The sequence below is a fragment of the Pseudophryne corroboree genome, chromosome 4 (assembly GCF_028390025.1).
Source record: "Pseudophryne corroboree isolate aPseCor3 chromosome 4, aPseCor3.hap2, whole genome shotgun sequence".
NCBI classification, from domain to species: domain Eukaryota; kingdom Metazoa; phylum Chordata; class Amphibia; order Anura; family Myobatrachidae; genus Pseudophryne; species Pseudophryne corroboree.
The window spans coordinates 940,019,813-940,046,755 of NC_086447.1; the positions used below are offsets into that span (position 1 = coordinate 940,019,813).

The 26,943-nt window shown below is 55.6% G+C and overlaps 1 protein-coding gene across 2 annotated transcripts in view; it reads left to right on the forward strand.

Annotated features, from left to right (window-relative positions):
* The window catches only part of TGFB2 (transforming growth factor beta 2), a 254,239-nt gene that overhangs the window by 14,401 nt on the left and 212,895 nt on the right, over positions 1 to 26,943 (forward strand). Inside the window, exon 2 of one of the 2 annotated variants that reach the window (XM_063919122.1) lies at positions 15,475 to 15,652. The exons of the other annotated variant lie outside the window; for it this stretch is intronic. Coding sequence (XP_063775192.1) covers positions 15,511 to 15,652 — 142 coding nt within the window. The 5' untranslated portion in view covers positions 15,475 to 15,510. The remainder of the gene's footprint in view (positions 1 to 15,474; positions 15,653 to 26,943) is intronic. 2 annotated transcript variants of the gene reach the window in all.

Below are 26,943 nucleotides of genomic sequence, written 5' to 3' on the forward strand. Positions count from 1 at the left end.
TGAAACGGTACAAAGTAGGACGGCCCTTTATACTGGTGGTGCATGTGCGGTATCTTCCTGCAGATTATTACAGGGAATACGTATTTCTGGCTACACCCCAACCACATTCTACCAGCGACAGATAACTGAGCAGCAGAAACTCTCATTATAGTAAAGGCACAAATCTTTTCTTAACACTTGCTCAGCAGTTGGGTAAAAATAGAAGTATCTCATGGCTTGGACATACATGACTGCTCACACGTGTCGTGATTCCAGTGTATGGATCAGTTACGGCCTGACAGGATTGGGTTCCGGCTGTACGTTGCGGACAGCGATGGATATATACATCACTGATTATTATATAGGAGAACTTCCTGCACAACTGCAGATGACCTCACATCTGTTACAATTGTGTACACGGCATAAAAAAGGATTAGGGTTCCTGAAAGACGTTTCCAAATCCCACTTTCAGATGAACAATAGGGGTTAAACGCAAGTTACTGCACATAGAGCCAAAATATGCAGTCTATAATTATACCCAATGCAAAAAAGCATTGTAACCTTCAATAGCAGGGGATTAGGAATTAGGGCTGATGATTGATTACAGACTAAAGAATGACAGACATTTAATGGCCGCTGTCCAAAGCTAAACTGAGGGCTTGGCCACGGGAAATCAGAAATTAGCACATAGGTCAAAGCAATTAAGGAAAAGTCCCGTTTGCGGCTCCTGCAAAACATGATCCAGGTTAGGTTAGGTTGATTCAGCACAGGCTTGAGAAGGACACACAGGGCCTGAGCCGCTATGGGGCTGTCTGACGCACTGGAGCGTTTCTCTGTTACTGCGCGTTGGTCGCTATGGCGCTGTCTGACGCACTGGAGCGTTTCTCTGTTACTGCGCGTTGGTCGCTATGGCGCTGTCTGACGCACTGGAGCGTTTCTCTGTTACTGCGCTTGGGTTGCTATGGTGCTGTCTGACGCACTGGAGCGTTTCTCTGTTACTGCGCTTGGGTTGCTATGGTGCTGTCTGACGCACTGGAGCGTTTCTCTGTTACTGCGTGTGTCTAAACCACAAGGAACCCGATTATGTTCCTACGGAGACGCATTAGCGATTTCAGATGCAGACGTGTTTCTAGGTGGTGACTGGAAAGTGGCTAATCAGAAGAATGGAGAAGGACTGTCTTCGGTCATGGGCATGTCGCTGAAGCGTTTGCATACACAGGCGCTTAATCGCTCACATTGGAGACCACACTCGGAATATCTGCTTCTGCCATAGGGCACCGATGGGGCACCAGGTGCTATAACAGCATCTACAGTCGCTGACAGTGAGCGTCTCAGTCCTGTCATATGCAGACGCACGGTGGTACACCAGGGAACGGCTTGTAGCGGTATTTCCATAAAGTCCCAGACAGGCCACCAGCAAAAGATGCTCACATGGACTCACAGAGTCTAATGCAGAGAGAGTACTATGTGCCGTGTGACTCCAGTCTGTGCGTGCTCACAAACAAGCCAAACGCATCTCCCAGCTACGACTTATTATTCCCTGAGAGGCAGCACAGGGGAGGGCAGTAAGTGTGTGCGGCCCATGCAGGTGCCCTTAGAGGCAGCACAGGGGAGGGCAGTAAGTGTGTGCGGCCCATGCAGGTGCCCTGAGAGGCAGCACAGGGGAGGGCAGTAAGTGTGTGCGGCCCATGCAGGTGCCCTTAGAGGCAGCACAGGGGAGGGCAGTAAGTGTGTGCGGCCCATGCAGGTGCCCTGAGAGGCAGCACAGGGGAGGGCAGTAAGTATGTGCGGCCCATGCAGGTGCCCTGAGAGGCAGCACAGGGGAGGGCAGTAAGTGTGTGCGGCCCATGCAGGTGCCCTGAGAGGCAGCACAAGGGAGGGCAGTAAGTGTGTGCGGCCCATGCAGGTGCCCTGAGAGGCAGCACAGGGAGGGCAGTAAGTGTGTGCGGCCCATGCAGGTGCCCTGAGAGGCAGCACAGGGGAGGGCAGTAAGTGTGTGCGGCCCATGCAGGTGCCCTGAGAGGCAGCACAGGGAGGGCAGTAAGTGTGTGCGGCCCATGCAGGTGCCCTGAGAGGCAGCACAGGGGAGGGCAGTAAGTGTGTGCGGCCCATGCAGGTGCCCTGAGAGTCAGCACAAGGGAGGGCAGTAAGTGTGTGCGGCCCATGCAGGTGCCCTGAGAGGCAGCACAGGGAGGGCAGTAAGTGTGTGCGGCCCATGCAGGTGCCCTGAGAGGCAGCACAGGGGAGGGCAGTAAGTGTGTGCGGCCCATGCAGGTGCCCTTAGAGGCAGCACAGGGGAGGGCAGTAAGTGTGTGCGGCCCATGCAGGTGCCCTGAGAGGCAGCACAGGGGAGGGCAGTAAGTATGTGCGGCCCATGCAGGTGCCCTGAGAGGCAGCACAGGGGAGGGCAGTAAGTATGTGCGGCCCATGCAGGTGCCCTGAGAGGCAGCACAGGGAGGGCAGTAAGTGTGTGCGGCCCATGCAGGTGCCCTGAGAGGCAGCACAGGGAGGGCAGTAAGTGTGTGCGGCCCATGCAGGTGCCCTGAGAGGCAGCACAGTGAGGGCAGTAAGTGTGTGCGGTCCATGCAGGTGCCCTGAGAGGCAGCACAAGGGAGGGCAGTAAGTATGTGCGGCCCATGCAGGTGCCCTTAGAGGCAGCACAGGGGAGGGCAGTAAGTGTGTGCGGCCCATGCAGGTGCCCTGAGAGGCAGCACAGGGAGGGCAGTAAGTGTGTGCGGCCCATGCAGGTGCCCTAAGATGCAGCACAGGGGAGGGCAGTAAGTGTGTGCGGCCCATGCAAGTGCCCTGAGAGGCAGCACAGGGGAGGGCAGTAAGTGTGTGCGGCCCATGCAGGTGCCCTGAGAGGCAGCACAGGGGAGGGCAGTAAGTGTGTGCGGCCCATGCAGGTGCCCTGAGATGCAGCACAGGGGAGGGCAGTAAGTGTGTGCGGCCCATGCAGGTACCCTGAGAGGCAGCACAGGGGAGGGCAGTAAGTGTGTGCGGCCCATGCAGGTGCCCTGAGAGGCAGCACAGGGGAGGGCAGTAAGTATGTGCGGCCCATGCAGGTGCCCTGAGAGGCAGCACAGGGGAGGGCAGTAAGTATGTGCAGCTCATGCAGGTGCCCTGAGAGGCAGAACAAGGGAGGGCAGTAAGTGTGTGCGGCCCATGCAGGTGCCCTTAGAGGCAGCACAGGGGAGGGCAGTAAGTGTGTGCGGCCCATGCAGGTGCCCTGAGTGGCAGCACAGGGGAGGGCAGTAAGTGTGTGCGGCCCATGCAGGTGCCCTTAGAGGCAGCACAAGGGAGGGCAGTAAGTGTGTGCGGCCCATGCAGGTGCCCTGAGAGGCAGCACAGGGAGGGCAGTAAGTGTGTGCGGCCCATGCAGGTGCCCTGAGAGGCTGCACATGGGAGGGCAGTAAGTATGTCCGGCCCATGCAGGTGCCCTGAGAGGCAGAACAAGGGAGGGCAGTAAGTATGTGCGGCCCATGCAGGTGCCCTGAGAGGCAGCACAGGGGAGGGCAGTAAGTATGTGCGGCCCATGCAGGTGCCCTTAGAGGCAGCACAAGGGAGGGCAGTAAGTGTGTGTGGCCCATGCAGTGCCCTGAGAGGCAGCACAGGGAGGGCAGTAAGTGTGTGCGGCCCATGCAGGTGCCCTGAGAGGCAGAAGAGGGGAGGGCAGTAAGTGTGTGCGGCCCATGCAGGTGCCCTGCGAGGCAGCACAGGGGAGGGCAGTAAGTGTGTGCGGCCCATGCAGGTGCCCTGAGAGGCAGCACAGGGAGGGCAGTAAGTGTGTGCGGCCCATGCAGGTGCCCTGAGAGGCAGAAGAGGGGAGGGCAGTAAGTGTGTGCGGCCCATGCAGGTGCCCTGAGAGGCAGCACAGGGGAGGGCAGTAAGTATGTGCGGCCCATGCAGGTGCCCTGAGAGGCAGCACAGGGGAGGGCAGTAAGTGTGTGCGGCCCATGCAGGAGGTGCCCTGAGAGGCAGCACAGGGAGGGCAGTAAGTGTGTGCGGCCCATGCAGGTGCCCTGAGAGGCAGCACAGGGAGGGCAGTAAGTGTGTGCGGCCCATGCAGGTGCCCTGAGAGGCAGCACAGGGAGGGCAGTAAGTGTGTGCGGCCCATGCAGGTGCCCTGAGAGGCAGAAGAGGTGAGGGCAGTAAGTGTGTGCGGCCCATGCAGGTGCCCTTAGAGGCAGCACAGGGGAGGGCAGTAAGTGTGTGCGGCCCATGCAGGTGCCCTGAGAGGCAGCACAGGGAGGGCAGTAAGTATGTGTGGCCCATGCAGGTGCCCTGAGAGGCTGCACATGGGAGGGCAGTAAGTATGTCCGGCCCATGCAGGTGCCCTGAGAGGCTGCACATGGGAGGGCAGTAAGTAAGTGCGGCCCATGCAGGTGCCCTTAGAGGCAGCACAAGGGAGGGCAGTAAGTGTGTGCGGCCCATGCAGGTGCCCTGAGAGGCAGCACAGGGAGGGCAGTAAGTGTGTGCGGCCCATGCAGGTGCCCTGAGAGGCAGCACAGGGAGGGCAGTAAGTGTGTGCGGCCCATGCAGGTGCCCTGAGAGGCAGCACAGGGAGGGCAGTAAGTGTGTGCGGCCCATGCAGGTGCCCTGAGAGGCAGCACAGGGAGGGCAGTAAGTATGTGTGGCCCATGCAGGTGCCCTGAGAGGCAGCACAGGGAGGGCAGTAAGTGTGTGCGGCCCATGCAGGTGCCCTGAGAGGCTGCACATGGGAGGGCAGTAAGTATGTCCGGCCCATGCAGGTGCCCTGAGAGGCTGCACATGGGAGGGCAGTAAGTAAGTGCGGCCCATGCAGGTGCCCTTAGAGGCAGCACAAGGGAGGGCAGTAAGTGTGTGCGGCCCATGCAGGTGCCCTGAGAGGCAGCACAGGGAGGGCAGTAAGTGTGTGCGGCCCATGCAGGTGCCCTGAGAGGCAGCACAGGGAGGGCAGTAAGTGTGTGCGGCCCATGCAGGTGCCCTGAGAGGCAGCACAGGGAGGGCAGTAAGTGTGTGCGGCCCATGCAGGTGCCCTGAGAGGCAGCACAGGGAGGGCAGTAAGTGTGTGCGGCCCATGCAGGTGCCCTGAGAGGCAGCACAGGGAGGGCAGTAAGTATGTGTGGCCCATGCAGGTGCCCTGAGAGGCAGCACAGGGAGGGCAGTAAGTGTGTGCGGCCCATGCAGGTGCCCTGAGAGGCTGCACATGGGAGGGCAGTAAGTATGTCCGGCCCATGCAGGTGCCCTGAGAGGCTGCACATGGGAGGGCAGTAAGTATGTGCGGCCCATGCAGGTGCCCTTAGAGGCAGCACAAGGGAGGGCAGTAAGTGTGTGTGGCCCATGCAGGTGCCCTGAGAGGCAGCACAGGGAGGGCAGTAAGTGTGTGCGGCCCATGCAGGTGCCCTGAGAGGCAGAAGAGGGGAGGGCAGTAAGTGTGTGCGGCCCATGCAGGTGCCCTGCGAGGCAGCACAGGGGAGGGCAGTAAGTGTGTGCGGCCCATGCAGGTGCCCTGAGAGGCAGCACAGGGAGGGCAGTAAGTGTGTGCGGCCCATGCAGGTGCCCTGAGAGGCAGAAGAGGGGAGGGCAGTAAGTGTGTGCGGCCCATGCAGGTGCCCTGAGAGGCAGCACAGGGGAGGGCAGTAAGTATGTGCGGCCCATGCAGGTGCCCTGAGAGGCAGCACAGGGGAGGGCAGTAAGTGTGTGCGGCCCATGCAGGAGGTGCCCTGAGAGGCAGCACAGGGAGGGCAGTAAGTGTGTGCGGCCCATGCAGGTGCCCTGAGAGGCAGCACAGGGAGGGCAGTAAGTGTGTGCGGCCCATGCAGGTGCCCTGAGAGGCAGCACAGGGAGGGCAGTAAGTGTGTGCGGCCCATGCAGGTGCCCTGAGAGGCAGAAGAGGGGAGGGCAGTAAGTGTGTGCGGCCCATGCAGGTGCCCTGAGAGGCAGCACAGGGAGGGCAGTAAGTGTGTGCGGCCCATGCAGGTGCCCTGAGAGGCAGAAGAGGTGAGGGCAGTAAGTGTGTGCGGCCCATGCAGGTGCCCTTAGAGGCAGCACAGGGGAGGGCAGTAAGTGTGTGCGGCCCATGCAGGTGCCCTGAGAGGCAGCACAGGGAGGGCAGTAAGTATGTGTGGCCCATGCAGGTGCCCTGAGAGGCTGCACATGGGAGGGCAGTAAGTATGTCCGGCCCATGCAGGTGCCCTGAGAGGCTGCACATGGGAGGGCAGTAAGTAAGTGCGGCCCATGCAGGTGCCCTTAGAGGCAGCACAAGGGAGGGCAGTAAGTGTGTGCGGCCCATGCAGGTGCCCTGAGAGGCAGCACAGGGAGGGCAGTAAGTGTGTGCGGCCCATGCAGGTGCCCTGAGAGGCAGCACAGGGAGGGCAGTAAGTGTGTGCGGCCCATGCAGGTGCCCTGAGAGGCAGCACAGGGAGGGCAGTAAGTGTGTGCGGCCCATGCAGGTGCCCTGAGAGGCAGCACAGGGAGGGCAGTAAGTATGTGTGGCCCATGCAGGTGCCCTGAGAGGCAGCACAGGGAGGGCAGTAAGTGTGTGCGGCCCATGCAGGTGCCCTGAGAGGCTGCACATGGGAGGGCAGTAAGTATGTCCGGCCCATGCAGGTGCCCTGAGAGGCTGCACATGGGAGGGCAGTAAGTAAGTGCGGCCCATGCAGGTGCCCTTAGAGGCAGCACAAGGGAGGGCAGTAAGTGTGTGCGGCCCATGCAGGTGCCCTGAGAGGCAGCACAGGGAGGGCAGTAAGTGTGTGCGGCCCATGCAGGTGCCCTGAGAGGCAGCACAGGGAGGGCAGTAAGTGTGTGCGGCCCATGCAGGTGCCCTGAGAGGCAGCACAGGGAGGGCAGTAAGTGTGTGCGGCCCATGCAGGTGCCCTGAGAGGCAGCACAGGGAGGGCAGTAAGTGTGTGCGGCCCATGCAGGTGCCCTGAGAGGCAGCACAGGGAGGGCAGTAAGTATGTGTGGCCCATGCAGGTGCCCTGAGAGGCAGCACAGGGAGGGCAGTAAGTGTGTGCGGCCCATGCAGGTGCCCTGAGAGGCTGCACATGGGAGGGCAGTAAGTATGTCCGGCCCATGCAGGTGCCCTGAGAGGCTGCACATGGGAGGGCAGTAAGTATGTGCGGCCCATGCAGGTGCCCTTAGAGGCAGCACAAGGGAGGGCAGTAAGTGTGTGTGGCCCATGCAGGTGCCCTGAGAGGCAGCACAGGGAGGGCAGTAAGTGTGTGCGGCCCATGCAGGTGCCCTGAGAGGCAGAAGAGGGGAGGGCAGTAAGTGTGTGCGGCCCATGCAGGTGCCCTGCGAGGCAGCACAGGGGAGGGCAGTAAGTATGTGCGGCCCATGCAGGTGCCCTGAGAGGCAGCACAGGGGAGGGCAGTAAGTGTGTGCGGCCCATGCAGGAGGTGCCCTGAGAGGCAGCACAGGGAGGGCAGTAAGTGTGTGCGGCCCATGCAGGTGCCCTGAGAGGCAGCACAGGGAGGGCAGTAAGTGTGTGCGGCCCATGCAGGTGCCCTGAGAGGCAGCACAGGGAGGGCAGTAAGTGTGTGCGGCCCATGCAGGTGCCCTGAGAGGCAGAAGAGGGGAGGGCAGTAAGTGTGTGCGGCCCATGCAGGTGCCCTGCGAGGCATCAAAGGGGAGGGCAGTAAGTATGTGCGGCCCATGCAGGTGCCCTGAGAGGCAGCACAGGGGAGGGCAGTAAGTGTGTGCGGCCCATGCAGGTGCCTTGAGAGGCAGCACAGGGGAGGGCAGTAAGTGTGTGCGGCCCATGCAGGTGCCCTGAGAGGCAGCACAGGGGAGGGCAGTAAGTATGTGCGGCCCATGCAGGTGCCCTGAGAGGCAGCACAGGGGAGGGCAGTAAGTGTGTGCGGCCCATGCAGGTGCCCTGAGAGGCAGCACAGGGAGGGCAGTAAGTATGTGTGGCCCATGCAGGTGCCCTGAGAGGCTGCACATGGGAGGGCAGTAAGTATGTCCGGCCCATGCAGGTGCCCTGAGAGGCTGCACATGGGAGGGCAGTAAGTATGTGCGGCCCATGCAGGTGCCCTTAGAGGCAGCACAAGGGAGGGCAGTAAGTGTGTGCGGCCCATGCAGGTGCCCTGAGAGGCAGCACAGGGAGGGCAGTAAGTGTGTGCGGCCCATGCAGGTGCCCTGAGAGGCAGCACAGGGAGGGCAGTAAGTATGTGCGGCCCATGCAGGTGCCCTGAGAGGCAGAAGAGGGGAGGGCAGTAAGTGTGTGCGGCCCATGCAGGTGCCCTGCGAGGCAGCACAGGGGAGGGCAGTAAGTGTGTGCGGCCCATGCAGGTGCCCTGAGAGGCAGCACAGGGAGGGCAGTAAGTGTGTGCGGCCCATGCAGGTGCCCTGAGAGGCAGAAGAGGGGAGGGCAGTAAGTGTGTGCGGCCCATGCAGGTGCCCTGCGAGGCAGCACAGGGGAGGGCAGTAAGTATGTGCGGCCCATGCAGGTGCCCTGAGAGGCAGCACAGGGGAGGGCAGTAAGTGTGTGCGGCCCATGCAGGAGGTGCCCTGAGAGGCAGCACAGGGAGGGCAGTAAGTGTGTGCGGCCCATGCAGGTGCCCTGAGAGGCAGCACAGGGAGGGCAGTAAGTGTGTGCGGCCCATGCAGGTGCCCTGAGAGGCAGCACAGGGAGGGCAGTAAGTGTGTGCGGCCCATGCAGGTGCCCTGAGAGGCAGAAGAGGGGAGGGCAGTAAGTGTGTGCGGCCCATGCAGGTGCCCTGCGAGGCATCAAAGGGGAGGGCAGTAAGTATGTGCGGCCCATGCAGGTGCCCTGAGGGGCAGCACAGGGGAGGGCAGTAAGTGTGTGCGGCCCATGCAGGTGCCCTGAGAGGCAGCACAGGGGAGGGACAGTAAGTGTGTGCGGCCCATGCAGGTGCCCTGAGATGCAGCACAGGGGAGGGCAGTAAGTGTGTGCGGCCCATGCAGGTGCCCTGAGATGCAGCACAGGGGAGGGCAGTAAGTGTGTGCGGCCCATGCAGGTGCCCTGAGATGCAGCACAGGGGAGGGACAGTAAGTGTGTGCGGCCCATGCAGGTGCCCTGAGATGCAGCACAGGGGAGGGCAGTAAGTGTGTGTGGCCCATGCAGGTGCCCTGAGAGGCAGCACAGGGGAGGGCAGTAAGTATGTGCGTCCCATGCAGGTGCCCTGAGAGGCAGCACAGGGGAGGGCAGTAAGTGTGTGCGGCCCATGCAGGTGCCCTGAGATGCAGCACAGGGGAGGGCAGTAAGTGTGTGCGGCCCATGCAGGTGCCCTGAGAGGCAGCACAGGGGAGGGCAGTAAGTGTGTGTGGCCCATGCAGGTGCCCTGAGAGGCAGCACAGGGGAGGGCAGTAAGTATGTGTGGCCCATGCAGGTGCCCTGAGAGGCAGCACAGGGGAGGGCAGTAAGTGTGTGCGGCCCATGCAGGTGCCCAGAGAGGCAGAACAAGGGAGGGCAGTAAGTATGTCCGGCCCATGCAGGTGCCCTGAGAGGCAGCACAGGGGAGGGCAGTAAGTATGTGCGGCCCATGCAGGTGCCCTGAGAGGCTGCACATGGGAGGGCAGTAAGTATGTCCGGCCCATGCAGGTGCCCTGAGAGGCAGCACAGGGGAGGGCAGTAAGTATGTGCGGCCCATGCAGGTGCCCTGAGAGGCTGCACATGGGAGGGCAGTAAGTATGTCCGGCCCATGCAGGTGCCCTGAGAGGCAGCACAGGGGAGGGCAGTAAGTATGTGCAGCTCATGCAGGTGCCCTGAGAGGCAGCACAGGGGAGGGCAGTAAGTATGTCCGGCCCATGCAGGTGCCCTGAGAGGCAGCACAGGGGAGGGCAGTAAGTATGTGTGGCCCATGCAGGTGCCCTGAGAGGCAGCACAGGGGAGGGCAGTAAGTATGTCCGGCCCATGCAGGTGCCCTGAGAGGCAGAACAGGGGAGGGCAGTAAGTATGTGCGGCCCATGCAGGTGCCCTGAGAGGCAGCACAGGGGAGGGCAGTAAGTATGTGTGGCCCATGCAGGTGCCCTGAGAGGCAGCACAGGGGAGGGCAGTAAGTATGTGCGGCCCATGCAGGTGCCCTGAGAGGCAGCACAGGGGAGGGCAGTAAGTATGTGCGGCCCATGCAGGTGCCCTGAGAGGCAGCACAGGGGAGGGCAGTAAGTATGTCCGGCCCATGCAGGTGCCCTGAGAGGCAGAACAGGGGAGGGCAGGAAGTATGTGCGGCCCATGCAGGTGCCCTGAGAGGTAGCACAGGGGAGGGCAGTAAGTATGTCCGGCCCATGCAGGTGCCCTGAGAGGCAGAACAGGGGAGGGCAGTAAGTATGTGCGGCCCATGCAGGTGCCCTGAGAGGCAGCACAGGGGAGGGCAGTAAGTATGTGCGGCCCATGCAGGTGCCCTGAGAGGCAGCACAGGGGAGGGCAGTAAGTGTGTGCGGCCCATGCAGGTGCCCTGAGAGGCAGCACAGGGGAGGGCAGTAAGTGTGTGCGGCCGATGCAGGTGCCCTGAGAGGCAGAACAAGGGAGGGCAGTAAGTATGTGCGGCCCATGCAGGTGCCCTGAGAGGCAGAAGAGGGGAGGGCAGTAAGTGTGTGCGGCCCATGCAGGTGCCCTGAGAGGCAGAACAAGGGAGGGCAGTAAGTATGTGCGGCTCATGCAGGTGCCCTGAGAGGCAGAAGAGGGGAGGGCAGTAAGTATGTGCGGCCCATGCAGATGTACAGCTGCGCCTATCAGTAGGTGTATTATATCCTATATTATACCTAACGGCACCCCCTTCCCCCCAAAAAAAGTTTGACAACACCAATACTGTGACAGGCCATGGACACTGCAGCACAGCCCCTGTGACAGGCCATGGACACTGCAGCACAGCCTCTGTGACAGGCCATGGACACTGCAGCACAGCCCCTGTGACAGGCCATGGACACTGCAGCACAGCCTCTGTGACAGGCCATGGACACTGCAGCACAGCCCCTGTGACAGGCCATGGACACTGCAGCACAGCCCCTGTGACAGGCCATGGACACTGCAGCACAGCCTCTGTGACAGGCCATGGACTCTGCAGCACAGCCCCTGTGACAGGCCATGGACACTGCAGCACAGCCTCTGTGACAGGCCATGGACACTGCAGCACAGCCTCTGTGACAGGCCGGAGACACGACAGTGAGGATACCTGCAGCGCAGCTCCTGTGACAGGACGGGGACGCAACAGTGAGTACACCTACAGCACTGCCCCTGTGACAGGCCAGGGACACTGCAGCACAGCCCCTGTGACAGGACGGGGACGCGACAGTGAGGACACCTGCAGCTCAGCCCCTGTGACAGGACGGGGACGCGACAGTGAGGACACCTGCAGCTCAGCCCCAGTGACAGGATGGGGACGCGACAGTGAGGACACCTGCAGCGCAGCCCCTGTGACAGGATGGGGACGCGACAGTGAGGACACCTGCAGCACTGCCTTTGTGACAGGCCAGGGACACTGCAGTACAGCCCCTGTGACAGGCCGGGGACACTGCAGCACAGCCCCTGTGACAGGCCGGGGACACAGCAGCACAGCCCCTGTAACAGGCCATGGACACTGCAGCACAGCCTCTGTGACAGGCTGGGGACATCTGCAGCACAGCCCCTGTGACAGGCCGGGGGACACGGCAGCACAGCCCCTGTGACAGGCCGGGGACACTGCAGCACAGCCTCTGTGACCGGCTGGGGACACTGCAGCACAGCCCCTGTGACAGGCTGGGGGCACGGCAGCACAGCCCCTGTGACAGGCCGGGGACACTGCCGCACAGCGTCTGTGACAGGTCGGGGACACTGCCGCACAGCGTCTGTGACAGGTCGGGGACACTGCAGCACAGCGTCTGTGACAGGTCGGGGACACTGCAGCACAGCCTCTGTGACAGGCCGGGGACACTGCAGCACAGCCCCTGTGACAGGCCGGGGGACACGGCAGCACAGCCCCTGTGACCGGCTGGGGACACTGCAGCACAGCCCCTGTGACAGGCTGGGGGCACGGCAGCACAGCCCCTGTGACAGGCCGAGGACACTGCAGCACAACCCCTGTGACAGGCCGGGGACACTGCAGCACAGCCCCTGTGACAGGCCGGGGACACTGCAGCACAGCCCCTGTGACAGGTCGGGGACACTGCAGCACAGCGTCTGTGACAGGTCGGGGACACTGCAGCACAGCCTCTGTGACAGGCCGGGGACACTGCAGCACAGCCCCTGTGACAGGCCGGGGGACACGGCAGCACAGCCCCTGTGACAGGCCGGGGGACACGGCAGCACAGCCCCTGTGACCGGCTGGGGACACTGCAGCACAGCCCCTGTGACAGGCTGGGGGCACGGCAGCACAGCCCCTGTGATAGGCCGAGGACACTGCAGCACAACCCCTGTGACAGGCCGGGGACACTGCAGCACAGCCTCTGTGACCGGCTGGGGACACTGCAGCACAGCCCCTGTGACAGGCTGGGGGCACGGCAGCACAGCCCCTGTGACAGGCCGCGGACACTGCAGCACAGCCCCTGTGACAGGCCGGGGACACTGCAGCACAGTCCCTGTGACAGGTCGGGGACACTGCAGCACAGCCTCTGTGACAGGTCGGGGACACTGCAGCACAGCCTCTGTGACAGGTCGGGGACACTACAGCACAGCCTCTGTGACAGGCCGGGGGCACGGCAGCACAGCCTCTGTGACAGGTCGGGGACACTGCAGCACAGCCCCTGTGACAGGCCGGGGACACTGCAGCACAACCTCTGTGACAGGTCGGGGACACTGCAGCACAGCCTCTGTGACAGGCCGGGGGCACGTCAGCACAGCCTCTGTGACAGGTCGGGGACACTGCAGCACAGCCTCTGTGACAGGCCGGGGGCACGGCAGCACAGCCTCCTCCTGCTATCATTCCCCCCCAGCCCGCTCACTCCTCTATAATCAGAAGGCCGCGCAGCAGGGGTAGAACTTACTACAAACATTGTGTGAAATGATTAATGCTAAGCCGGTCTGTGTTTGTGTCACAGATGTGTGTATCCAGTTGCAAGATCTTTTTAATTAGCTTCTGTGAATCAGCGTGTAATGTGCTCCATGCTGGATATTTGAGCAACTCCAGGCTAGATTATTAGGCAGCTATCATAAATAGTGGGATCATTCTATTTGACATGTTATAACGTGAGTCATTAGATAATAGGTTCCTTCTGTGTGTATTACCATGCACTGGCTAGGGGACTCTGCTCCTGTGCTAGTGCGCTGCCTGCGTCGGCAGATAGACTCCGTTACTGACGCCTCTTGTTTCCAAGGATCTAAGTTTTTTTAATTCATAAACAAAGATTTTACCATGTCACATACTGTGTTCTTTACTGTCACTTCTGTTTTAATTATTATTTAATACTCTGGAACAATGGTTTGTGGATAGACTATGCAGTTCTGGTATAATCATGTGCAGATGCACAGTGGCAGTATTACTCTGGGGCACTGGTGGTATTACCATGTATGGGGGCACTGCTGGAGTCATCATGTGTAGGCAAAATGTTAGTGTATTGGAGAAAAAGACAGTGTTAGGGCCAGCGGGGCTGCAACGTCGTCCAAGGTGTGCAGGGGGAGCTGGCCGGGACATATGAACATACATGTGAAGTTATATGTAACATATGTCTTGGCTTCCTTCCCGGGAATCAGCAGCCGTCGCAGCATGGCACACACTGCTCAGCCTGTCAATGGGCACATGTATGTTCATATGTCCTGGCCAGCTCCCCCTGCACACCTTGGACGACGTTGCAGCCCCGCTAGGGCCCAGATGTGGAATCTCCCGCAGCAGTGTCTGCAGCTTTATGCAAATGATGCCACAAGCTCCTTCCCTCATGTACATCCGTGCGACCGAATGTTCCAGGACTGAGGTGACCACTGTCAGTGTGCAGAAACGCAGTAATACAGATTGGTGCGTCTGTGTCTGCGGCTGTGCCCCTTACACTGACAAGCCCCCGACACTCCCTAAACACGCCAACTGAACAGACCATGTTTGCTCAGTAACGCCAAAGAGAGTATGCGGATATCTCAGTGCACTGACAACTAGTTATGACAAGGTATTCTTCTGTTCATGAGCGAACAAATCATTACGATAGCATAGAGGTGGAAAGGGTTATGGGAAAAGAAGTCACACACAGTGCAAAAATGTATAATGTAAATAGTGATGAGAATGAATTTATAATTTATGTATCAACAGGTTTTTACCGCATTTTTCCTTTAGTACATCCCGTCCATAAAGAGATAATGAGGAGAAATAGTTTCACGTTGCTCACTTACTGTTTCTGCTGCCCTCCTGTGTTACTAAGAACAGTGAACAGGTGGGTGAGAGTACAGACAGGTGAAGGAAAATACAGAGAAATCAGGGATCTGCTGTTTTAAGTCAGACCATTGTTCCCTGCAAGAAGCATGGCGTGTCCCAACACAATGAGAGTGAGATTAATGCTAGTGCAAAATATGGAGTATTAGTATCAGTGAGGAGAGGTCAAACATAGATTATTAGCTTTATCAGATAAAGTCATAAAGATTATAATATTGGTGCTATACCATCAGAGAGATCTAGACAGTTTAGGTATATGATAGAGGATGAGTGTTCGTGCAGTATGTCCTGGACCTGTGCACAGGACATGGACCTCCTTCTTTGGACGGCCGTTTCACCAAGTATAGGCTTGTTCACCGGTTGCGATGACGTCAATCTCCGCTGGCCTTTGTCATTCCTCCGAGCAATGTAATTAGCACATGCACAAAAGGGAAATGTAATTAAAACAGTTCAGAAGTCCTCTCGTTGTAATCATTAGTTTCAGCCATAACTAAGGATAAGCCAGTCAGTATTTTAGAAGAAAAAAAAACAGAAAAGTATATTGTATGTCATTGGAAGGGCTGGTGATAAAGTGGAGGAAGTTAGGCTTTCATGTGATGCATGCGCAGTGCTAGTTTTGTAGGTGCATAAACTTTTTTTTTTTAACATAACGCCCCCCAGTGTGCCGTATATACACATAATGCCCTTCAGCCCTTCAGGCTCAGACAGGGTAAGCAGGGCAGACAGGGCCGGGCCGCAGTCATTCCAGAAACGCCGTTCCTGGTCATTTTAGAAAAGAGCTTCAGGAATGACGTTCCGGAGTGTTCCGGCCCAAAAATGGCCCTTTGTTTGCACAGCGCACCACTATGCATACCGTGGCGTAATTTTACTTAATTTTTTAAGATTTTTTTTGCAAATATGGGACATGGACACAGCAAGAAGACAATGGAATACGGGAGGGGTGAGAATTACAGAGCGGTAGAAATAGTAATATAAGAAGTTACACAGAGTCCGCATACAGTCAGAGAACATGGTTGGAAGCCTGTGCTTAGTCACAGGACCACAGGTGCCGGCCAGCTCCAAGGCACGGGCTCATTTTCTATTCATAGACTAGATGGAATATATTTAATATTTAGAACTAATCACTTTAATCCACTGATGTCTTCCAAATGCTGTGTGGCTTGGGGTGAGGGTCCTCAGGAGACTGCATTGGTCCGGTGACTTGTGCTGACTTGCTCAGTTCCCACAGGACTTGTGCACGAGTCATCATGAAGGGATGCAAGGTTCCAGACCCAGGAAACCACAAGATCAGAGGCAGAAGACAGGGTCAGTTCCAGACCCGGGAAACCACAAGATCAGAGGCAGAAGACAGGGTCAGCAAAACTCAGGCAGATGCAGCACCCAATGCTGGAGACAAGGTAAAGGCAGGCAGCCAACAGGGAAGCTGCGGAGTCAGATGGGGCCATATACCAGAGTACCAGGAACATAAGAGAGTGCTCCCTGGACTTATACAGGCACATAACCCCTATACACAAGCACCTATGTCACCCCAACTGCCAGTCAGCTCCCTGGTTGAGTTATCAGTGTGTGTAATATCTCAGCGATGTCCTGCGTTTATATACTCAGACCAAATACATTTCTTAGTTACCCCCTTGGGTAAACCAGGCACATACCAGGGGGTACCCAAAAGAAACAGGAATCATGTTCTATAGGGCGGGGCGCTTGTAGTGCGGGCTTCCGCCGCTAGGTGAGTGTTTGTGGAACCCTTCTGAGCCAGTATCCCCACTGACGTTGCAGGGGAAAGTTGCGATTGGCTGCTGTGATTTTTCCCATGAACAACGTGCTGCTGTGAAGTTTTGTTTCCTTTTGGGAATAAATGCGGCGGGAACGGTTGTTATGCTACAAACGGCTTACAGGGAAGCTGCCATGAGTAAAACACCAATTTCCCAACGGTTCTCCGTTTGAAACGAGGTGAGATGTCAATTGAGAATCAACTTTGCTCCGACCGCCCGAACTGATGAAAAGGTGACAACAATTCGTCAAGCCATTCTGGAAGATCGCTGTCCACTGACACTGGTCACCACTGACACAAGCAAAACGTCACTGCAGCACGTTGTTTGTGTGTTGCACGTAGCAATTGTTTGCTACTCGTCCGATCAACTTGACGCCGACTATGGGGGAGTGTATTTCTGCATAGCAAGGCTGCGATCGCTTGTGCAGCCCTGCTATGCAAAACAGTTTCCTGCAAAACAAGACCAGGGTATTAGTTACTTACTCTGTGCGACGGATCCAGCGACGAAGGTCCCGAAATTGACATCAGACATCCGCCCTCCAAACGGCTGGATCCGCCTGCGCTTGCCTCACCATGCCTGGAAAATGGTGAGTATCTGCCCCGGAATGCCTCCCATCTGTCCGTCTTCTTGCGATTGCCGCTGCGATCACTTTTCCCGCAGGTGGAGTCGCTGCCCGGCGTCCGCAGCACATGCGCATTTCTGACCCGTTCGCACCACAGCGAAGAACCGCTGTGTGCGACCGGGTCGGAATGACCCCCAATAGGCGAAAGAGGGAATAAGTCTTTGGGAAAAAATAATCACTGCGGTCAAACGCTACGTTCCCCTGCAATCGTATATCCTCCATTATCAGTCACTCACATTAACCGTCCCTTTACATAATGATGTGTATATGCTGTACTAAAGCCCTGAAACTATGACTTGTGTATTTCTGAGTATGATAAGTATATTTTTATTAATTGGCCCTGTAAACCCTCTCAATCCCCTTTTTTCACCCAGTCCTCGCTTTTGCCCCCCCCCCCTCCCAACTCCTGGCTCCCTCCCTCCCCCTCCCCCCCCCTCGGTCCCCACTCCCCCCCCCATTCCCACCTCTCACCCCAGTCACTGCTCCCCCCCCCACTCCCCCCCTCTGCTGCAAAATAAAAACAAGACAACGCAAACGCAGTGTTTCTGTTTATGAAACATTAGCGCAATCAGTTCATAGTGAGCCGTTATCCTGCTCAGCACAAAGCATTATTCTGTACCCTTGACCCTCTCTGTGTTTATTTGGCTCTATCTGGCCGTAGTGAAGCCTGCACCACACTGAGAAATACCACATCTGTCCTGACTCCTGACTAGGCCGTTGTTTCATTCAGGAGTCTCAGCGATATTCGGTGCCTCCTCGGCCGCCAGATGCATCAATTGAGAAAGTCCCTCGTAATTTTTTTAATTTTTGTTCCATTTTGAAAAACAACCCCACGCAACGGACAGAAGTTGAATTGAATTGAGAGCTCGACATTAAAACATCTGTTTGTCGGTGATGAAATTAAAATGTTCTGGGAGAGATAATTGAATTTTGAAGCGTTGGATGTATTTCAGTCACTGTAGTTTCCACACTTCCTGTGGAACCCGAGCGCTGATTGTTACACAGCTGTAAAAGTGTCACTCTTTCCACTTCCAGCTCTTCCCTCACATCATTCCGCTGTTCCCCTGCTCCTTACTTCCCTCCCCGTGATAGGATTCACATTCTCCTTATCTGTTATTCTCTCGTATTACAGGGGAAGGATACACGCCGGTTTGGCATCTGTTACCCCGAATCCCAACGCTACATTCACAAATGTCTTTTACTACATTCCGGACTAGATGCGTCATCGCTTGGAGAGTGATAAAATGGAGAGAAAAAGTGCCAGCCAATCAGCTCTGTACTGTCATTTTTCAAGCACAGCCTGTAACATGGCAGTCAGGAGCTGATTGGCTGCTACTTTTTCTCTTTCCATTTTATCACTCTCCGAGTGATGACGCATCTAGCCCGAAATGTAGTAAAAGTGTTTGAAAAATGACAGTAAGGAGCTGATTGTTTGGTACATTATCTCTCCTAGCCAGTTCTTAAACCATTACAAATAGAATATTCACAGTTACCGACACAGCTTGTGACCTATCTATTTTCACTGCAGTGTTACAGAGTGTTACATTTATTGTTATTAGTTATATGCGGATTGAAATGACAACTTGCTATTTTGGGGCCTTGTAAAGGGTTAGGTACGGAATCCCGGCAGTGAGGACCCTGACAGGACTTTATCTCTCTCCCCTGACTCTTCTATACGCAGACCAATTAAAACAAAAAATAATATTACTTTAAGACTGTTTTTGTGTAATATTGCCGGGTTACGTGACCCATCAGTGACTTCATTACTTGCACCTCGGCATAATTGTAACTTTTGTGTAAACTCAGGAATACTGAATACTTCATAGCTCAGTATTTCCATCATATGAAACAAACATCAATAGCTGCCATCCACTCCGCAGCTTCAATTCTGCTTAGCAAAGTTTATTTGGATAGGGAAAGCGCTGAGGCCTCGCTGCTGATGTGTGAGAGGAAATAAGCAGGACAGAGTACGGAGCAGGGGGAATGCTGACTGATGGCCGTGCGGTCGCTGCGGTGATTGCTCTTTTCAGCGAGTGACCTCATCTTAAATACCCAACGATATTCACCAGCGATGACCCTGAGAACTGCGCACATGAACGTGTTATGTCCTGCGCCGCTTGGAGACAATGAGTGACTGCTGGCCTGAAGCGTGTAACGTGCTGGCCATGTCCCCGCGTTCAGACCTGTGACTAGGGTGACTTGTATGACACAGGATAGATCCGACCTGAGCAGGGAGACGCAGATTCAGAGACGCTGTGCCGTAGTTCTGCATGCAGAATCTTGAGTAATTGCGGTCACAGGCGTATGCATCCCAGCCGCGTCTCCATTTCCGGCTGGTTGGGTGTCACTGGGCTGCAGCTGGGTGTTAGCGCATAAGTGTGCATATGTAGGCAGAGGTGAGCGTACACAAAGTGTGATGTCAGGCGGATCTCCAGCACCTGTAGGCCTGTCGCAGAAACGTGCTGATAGGGATGGTGGCTAACATCACGAGTGGATGGCTAGGTGTGGTGCAACTCTGAATGATCAGGCGAGGTGCCGCCAGCACAACACTGTCACTGTCTAATACACATTTATTACCAACTGTTACCGAGTATAGTGATTTACAAAAGACAAGAGAAGGGCGCATTCATTTTACACATGCGTCATTCAGCCCCAGCCCTAACGCAAGTGTTACTATCGGTGCTTACAGTGTACTGCGGCTGGAATTAGTGCGTGTTGTGATTTTGCCCGTAGATATCGGATGCATTTTAGCGAATACTCAAACCCCAAACCAAAAATATATTGATAAGATAGTAGTCAAGGTGTGGCGCATATGTCCGCTGGGAACCGCAATGGTCTCTGGACGACGCGGACGACAGCAAATTGTGTCAGAGGGGCGCAGCCCTCCCCATGGGCGGCATACCAAGTAGGCAAGAGCAAAATCCGTCATCCTATAGGCCTTTATGAGTATTAATGAGAGTGTGGCAAAGTACTGGCAGCAGCAACTTGCTGTCGCTGAGCAATGACCCATGACATCATCAGATGACTAGTGATGATGTCACAGGAAAGTGGAGAAGGTGATTAGGGATGTTCCGGTGTGTGTTGCACTTAGGCCTTTTCTCAGCATGTACTATTAATGTAGAGTTTTCACAACTGCAGGACGGTTCCTCTAACCTCTCAGCCCCCCCTCCCCCCACGCCATAGGAATGTATTATGCTACCAGCAGCAGCACCGTCCCGCTTGCCAATTTCCCCGTGTGCGAGCGTGGCTTCTGTACCTCACCCGATTCTCACACTGTCCGTTACTTATTTATTTCTTCTGAGAGTCTTTACAGTCTTCTGCTTTGTAGTTAATAAACATATTCAGTAGGGATCCCCGGGGAGCGGGCCCTGACATGCCTCTTCTGTTCCAGAACAGTAGCACACTCTTCAAGTGTTGGAGGAAGATTTAACAGATTAGGGTACGCTCAGCGCTGCAAACATCTCATCGCAACAGCTTCCTTTATATGAAATAACTTGTGCAGAGTATTGCGGGATAGACGTCCGCCTCTGATTGGAGAGCGGGTAACACGTTATAATTGCAGCACTAGGTATACTGATTTTCCAGTTCTTATTGTACAATTATGGTATAAAGAAAGAAGAACACAATGAGATTGTTTGAAGCTTGTTCAGTGATTCTTTGGGAAAATAATTACCTGCTACAGGCATCAACACTTCCCTGCAAAATCCTGATGGCAGTTTGGCAGAGGATGCGATTTGCTGTTATAAATTACGGCTGTGAGAATAATAGCTCCTGACTGCTCCGTAAATCACCGCCGAGTATAACCACTTCTTCATCACTGACAGGAACACCATATGTTCTGAAATAATAATATTGGAATAAAGAAATATTTTTATAACGTTCACTCTAAGCAGGGACGGATCTAGACTTTTCATTAGGGGGGGCGGTTTACGGTTTAATCTTGACCCCTCCCTCTACCGGCCCAACTCCTCCCATCTGCAATCCTAACTCCTCCTCCTCTCAATTCTGACTGAACTTTTTGAGTGAGACTGAGATAGAGATTTGTGATTGTTCTATGTACATGTGACTGTGCTATGGTGTAATTGTATTTATTAGCCCTAGTACCCACACACCAGCAAGTGAGGGGCAAATCCTCTGTAACCCTTGCTCTCCTGGCTTCTCTGTGCTGCAGTGGTATAAGCTGCAGCACATAGTTCTGCCACAGGCTCTCCCCGGAGAGCTCTCTTCTGCTCAAAAGTAGGCATGGCTATGACTGTGTTAGGGGGGGGCGGTCGCCCCCTTCGCCCCCCCCTAGATCCGGCCCTGACTCTAAGTCTGGCTTCCAATAAGACACTATCGCGCACGTCTAAAAAGGGGGTGTGACCACTCAAAAAGGGGGCATGTCCTTTAGTTGCATCCCCTTTTCATGGCTGTAGGGAGCGTGCCCAGCACATCCCTGCAGGATGAACAGATGGCATCTATTCACCCGATGATGATTGCTTCACCGCAACGTTTCCCCTGCGGTACACTGCGGCCCGTGTGTGGGGCGGCCTCTGGCAGGCTGTTTCAGTAAGATGCCGCCATAAAGGGCGGGTGTATTTTAGCGTTTTAAACTCAGACAGGATGCGGTGCTGCGCCCCGCTAAAACAGCCTGCGTCAACACTATTTACACACAGACACTCAGTGACCACTTTATTAGTCCATTAGACTGCTGTATTAAACATTTCTACGCCTGTTCCGTAATGCAAATCCTAATGCAGACATGGTCAAGAGGTTCAGTTGTTGTTCAATACAAAAGGCCTGATTCAGAGTATGTTGTGGAGCTATTTTTTGACAGTGCGCATGCATATAAGTCGCTCTGCGCATGTGCCATAATGGTTTTGCGTTGGCGGTCGCGAAGAGAATTTAGGGGGACATCCAATTATCCCCGTTAAAACATCCGGTCCGAAAAACGGCCGATTTTTTCCGATGTTTCACCAATTTTTTTTTTACAGGCTATCCTGTTAGATCGCATGTAAAAAAAAGTGAAACCTGTGTGTTTTCGGGTGAAACAGGCCGCTGTTTTCGGGGATTCTGCTTCGCCTGCCGGAGGCAGGTGAAACTAAATACCTGATAAGCCGCGGCATGCGCTGGCTTATCTGGGCTAATTAGATAGCCCCCGGCGGGACAATTAGTCCTGGTAAAAAAACGGGGCTAATTGGATATCCCCCTTAGTCGTAAAGTGAGTGACAGGTAGGTAGACATTTGTGGGAGTTAACGGGTGAGTGACAACTTCAATGCTGATGTGTAACGACTGTTTGGGGCGTGTGTTACTGCTAGCGACTGTGATACTGTACGTGTACGCAGTTATGATGGCTACAGCATCTTACTTCTTGCAGCAATACTGCGCAACCTACGGTTACTCAAAAGGAGCGTCTGATGTCTGCGACTTCGTGCACTAGCAGCTGATCTGAGACGTTTCCAGTGGGCGTTTTAATACAAATCCTTGTGGCTGCGACATTAGCTAAGTAACCGCTGCAACGCCATTTACGTACATCGCTGAATCAGGCCCAAACAGAAGCTTGGGGATCTAAGTGACTCAGACCAACACTGGTCAGCTGAAGACTGGAACAGTGGCCCAGATGTATCAAGCCTTGGAGAGTGATAAATAGCAGGTGATAATGCACCAGCCAATCAGCTCCTAACTGCCATGTTACAGGCTGCGTTTGAGAAATGACAGTTAAGAGCTGATTGGTTGGTATTTTAGAACAGTGCAATTTATCACTCTCCAAGTCTTGAGATATCTGGGCCAATGGGGGGAAGTTGTACTAAGGCAACTTAAGACCATTTGATCGTTGCTTAAGTAAGAATAACCCTAAGGGGTTGGGTTTGATTTGCAGAATACCAACATGGCATCTCAATAGTTAGAATCCCAACAGGGAAAGGTAAGTTTACTTCTCCCCCGGCCCTCTAACCCTAACCCTCCTCTCCACCTCCCCGCAGCCTAGACCTAACACCACCCACCCAGGGGGCAGCCTAACCCTATCCCCCGTTACCAGATACACACATATACACACATACAGTATACACACATATACACATATACAGTATACACACATATCCACAGTCTTGCTTATATTTTGCATGTGATTGTTATTGCTGGGGAAGTCTCTCATATCATGGTTGTGCTGTTTGGGGGTGTAGTGCCAGCTACCTGTCGCACGAAAAACGCACTTTCCCTTTTCCCGCCCAACATGGTATTTCTTTTCGGCAGATATAGGAAAGTGAGATTTTCTGGAAAGCGCTGTATAAACGTCTGGCTGATTGGGATTTATGGCTGGATCTCACACTTGTACACAAGCAAACAGCAGAACCATTCATTCCTCATAAGTGTTGTTTTGTAGTGCGCTGGTAATCCCAGCTCTCAGAGGGTGGTCTCTGGTTTGGGACGTTGTTACAGAAAAAGCCCCTGTAGCCGACTCCTGGGCTGTGTTCTTATAATAAAAGTGTGTGTTGCTGATTTACGATCCCACCACCTTTCTATAAAGCGCTTAGTCCCAGGCCTGAGTTACGCTGCCAGGGACGTGACTAGGTGCTGCCTGCGACACATTGTCCTGCAGTAACACATGCTTCTGCCTCACTAGGACTGACAGTCATACTGTATAATGGTGACTGCGCTCCCTAAGTTACATGTCCATAAGATGTGACAGAGACGGCCGGCCATCGGTCTCCACAATGACTTCTAATACTTGTACTATTAAAGGTTCAGCGTCTATGGGGCTGGATATGAGGAGGCCCAGAATTCTGCCTGGGCCCAGTGTCACCTCAGCATCCCACTCACCTCATCACATCCTACTGCCACCTCACTGTCACCTCACCATACCACTGTCACCTCACCATCCCACTGTCACCTCACTGTCACCTCACCATCCCACTGTCCCCTCAGCATCTCACTGTCACCTCAGCATCCCAGTGCCACCTCACCATCCCACTGTCACCTCACCATCCCACTGTCCCCTCAGCATCCCACTCACCTCATCACATCCCACTGCCACCTCACTATCCCACTGTCACCTCACCATCCCACTGTCCCCTCAGCATCTCACTGTCACCTCACCATCCCACTGTCACCTCACCATCCCACTGTCCCCTCAGCATCTCACTGTCACCTCAGCATCCCACTGTCACCTCACCATCCCACTGTCCCCTCAGCATCTCACTGTCACCTCAGCATCCCACTGCCACCTCACCATCCCACTGTCACCTCACCATCCCACTGTCCCCTCAGCATCCCACTCACCTCATCACATCCTACTGCCACCTCACTATCCCACTGTCACCTCACCATCCCACTGTCCCCTCAGCATCTCACTGTCACCTCAGCATCCCACTGCCACCTCACCATCCCACTGTCACCTCACCATCCCACTGTCCCCTCAGCATCCCACTCACCTCATCACATCCTACTGCCACCTCACTATCCCACTGTCACCTCACCATCCCACTGTCCCCTCAGCATCCCACTGTCCCCTCAGCATCCCACTGTCACCTCACCATCCCACTGTCCCCTCAGCATCTCACTGTCACCTCAGCATCCCACTGTCACCTCACCATCCCACTGTCATTTCACTGTAACCTTAGCATCCCACTGTCACCTCACTTTAACCTCAGTATCCCACTGTCACCTCACCATCCCACTGTCATTTCACTGTAACCTCAGCATCCCACTGTCACCTCACTTTAACCTCAGTATCCCACTGTCACCTCGCCATGTCACTGTCACCTCACGGTCACCTCAGCAACCCACTGTTACCTCACTATGCCACTGTCACCTCAGCGTCACCTCAGAATCTCAATGTCATCTCGGCATCTCACTGTCACCTCACCATCCCACTGTCACCTCGGCATCTCACTGTCACCTCAGCATCCCACTGTCACCTCAGCATCCCACTGTCCCCTCAGCATCTCACTGTCACCTCAGCATCCCACTGCCACCTCACCATCCCACTGTCCCCTCAGCATCTCACTGTCACCTCAGCATCCCAGTGCCACCTCACCATCCCACTGTCACCTCAGCATCTCACTGTCACCTCAGCATCCCAGTGCCACCTCACCATCCCACTGACACCTCTGCATCTCACTGTCACCTCAGCATCCCAGTGCCACCTCACCATCCCACTGTCACCTCTGCATCTCACTGTCACCTCAGCATCCCAGTGCCACCTCACCATCCCACTGTCCCCTCAGCATCTCACTGTCACCTCACCATCCCACTGTCCCCTCAGCATCTCACTGTCACCTCAGCATCTCACTGTCACCTCACCATCCCACTGTCCCCTCAGCATCTCACTGTCACCTCAGCATCCCAGTGCCACCTCACCATCCCACTGTCCCCTCAGCATCTCACTGTCACCTCACCATCCCACTGTCCCCTCAGCATCTCACTGTCACCTCAGCATCTCACTGTCACCTCACCATCTCACTGTCCCCTCAGCATCTCACTGTCACCTCACCATCCCACTGTCCCCTCAGCATCTCACTGTCACCTCACCATCCCACTGTCCCCTCAGCATCTCACTGTCACCTCGGCATCTCACTGTCACCTCAGCATCTCACTGTCACCTCACCATTCCACTGTCCCCTCAGCATCTCACTGTCACCTCTGCATCTCACTGTCACCTCAGCATCCCAGTGCCACCTCACCATCCCACTGTCCCCTCAGCATCTCACTGTCATCTCACCATCCCACTGTCCCCTCAGCATCTCACTGTCACCTCAGCATCCCACTGTCACCTCACCATCCCACTGTCATTTCACTGTAACCTTAGCATCCCACTGTCACCTCACTTTAACCTCAGTATCCCACTGTCACCTCACCATCCCACTGTCATTTCACTGTAACCTCAGCATCCCACTGTCACCTCACTTTAACCTCAGTATCCCACTGTCACCTCGCCATGTCACTGTCACCTCACGGTCACCTCAGCAACCCACTGTTACCTCACTATGCCACTGTCACCTCAGCGTCACCTCAGAATCTCAATGTCATCTCGGCATCTCACTGTCACCTCACCATCCCACTGTCACCTCGGCATCTCACTGTCACCTCGGCATCTCACTGTCACCTCAGCATCCCACTGTCACCTCAGCATCCCACTGTCCCCTCAGCATCTCACTGTCACCTCAGCATCCCACTGCCACCTCACCATCCCACTGTCCCCTCAGCATCTCACTGTCACCTCAGCATCCCAGTGCCACCTCACCATCCCACTGTCACCTCAGCATCTCACTGTCACCTCAGCATCCCAGTGCCACCTCACCATCCCACTGACACCTCTGCATCTCACTGTCACCTCAGCATCCCAGTGCCACCTCACCATCCCACTGTCACCTCTGCATCTCACTGTCACCTCAGCATCCCAGTGCCACCTCACCATCCCACTGTCCCCTCAGCATCTCACTGTCACCTCACCATCCCACTGTCCCCTCAGCATCTCACTGTCACCTCAGCATCTCACTGTCACCTCACCATCCCACTGTCCCCTCAGCATCTCACTGTCACCTCAGCATCCCAGTGCCACCTCACCATCCCACTGTCCCCTCAGCATCTCACTGTCACCTCACCATCCCACTGTCCCCTCAGCATCTCACTGTCACCTCAGCATCTCACTGTCACCTCACCATCTCACTGTCCCCTCAGCATCTCACTGTCACCTCACCATCCCACTGTCCCCTCAGCATCTCACTGTCACCTCACCATCCCACTGTCCCCTCAGCATCTCACTGTCACCTCGGCATCTCACTGTCACCTCAGCATCTCACTGTCACCTCACCATTCCACTGTCCCCTCAGCATCTCACTGTCACCTCTGCATCTCACTGTCACCTCAGCATCCCAGTGCCACCTCACCATCCCACTGTCCCCTCAGCATCTCACTGTCATCTCACCATCCCACTGTCCCCTCAGCATCTCACTGTCACCTCAGCATCTCACTGTCACCTCACCATCCCACTGTCACCTCTGCATCGCACTGTCACCTCAGCATCCCAGTGCCACCTCACCATCCCACTGTCCCCTCAGCATCTCACTGTCACCTCAGCATCTCACTGTCACCTCACCATCCCACTGTCCCCTCAGCATCTCACTGTCACCTCAGCATCCCAGTGCCACCTCACCATCCCACTGTCCCCTCAGCATCTCACTGTCACCTCAGCATCCCAGTGCCACCTCACCATCCCACTGTCCCCTCAGCATCTCACTGTCACCTCAGCATCCCAGTGCCACCTCAGCATCTCACTGTCCCCTCAGCATCCCACTGCCACCTCACCATCCCACT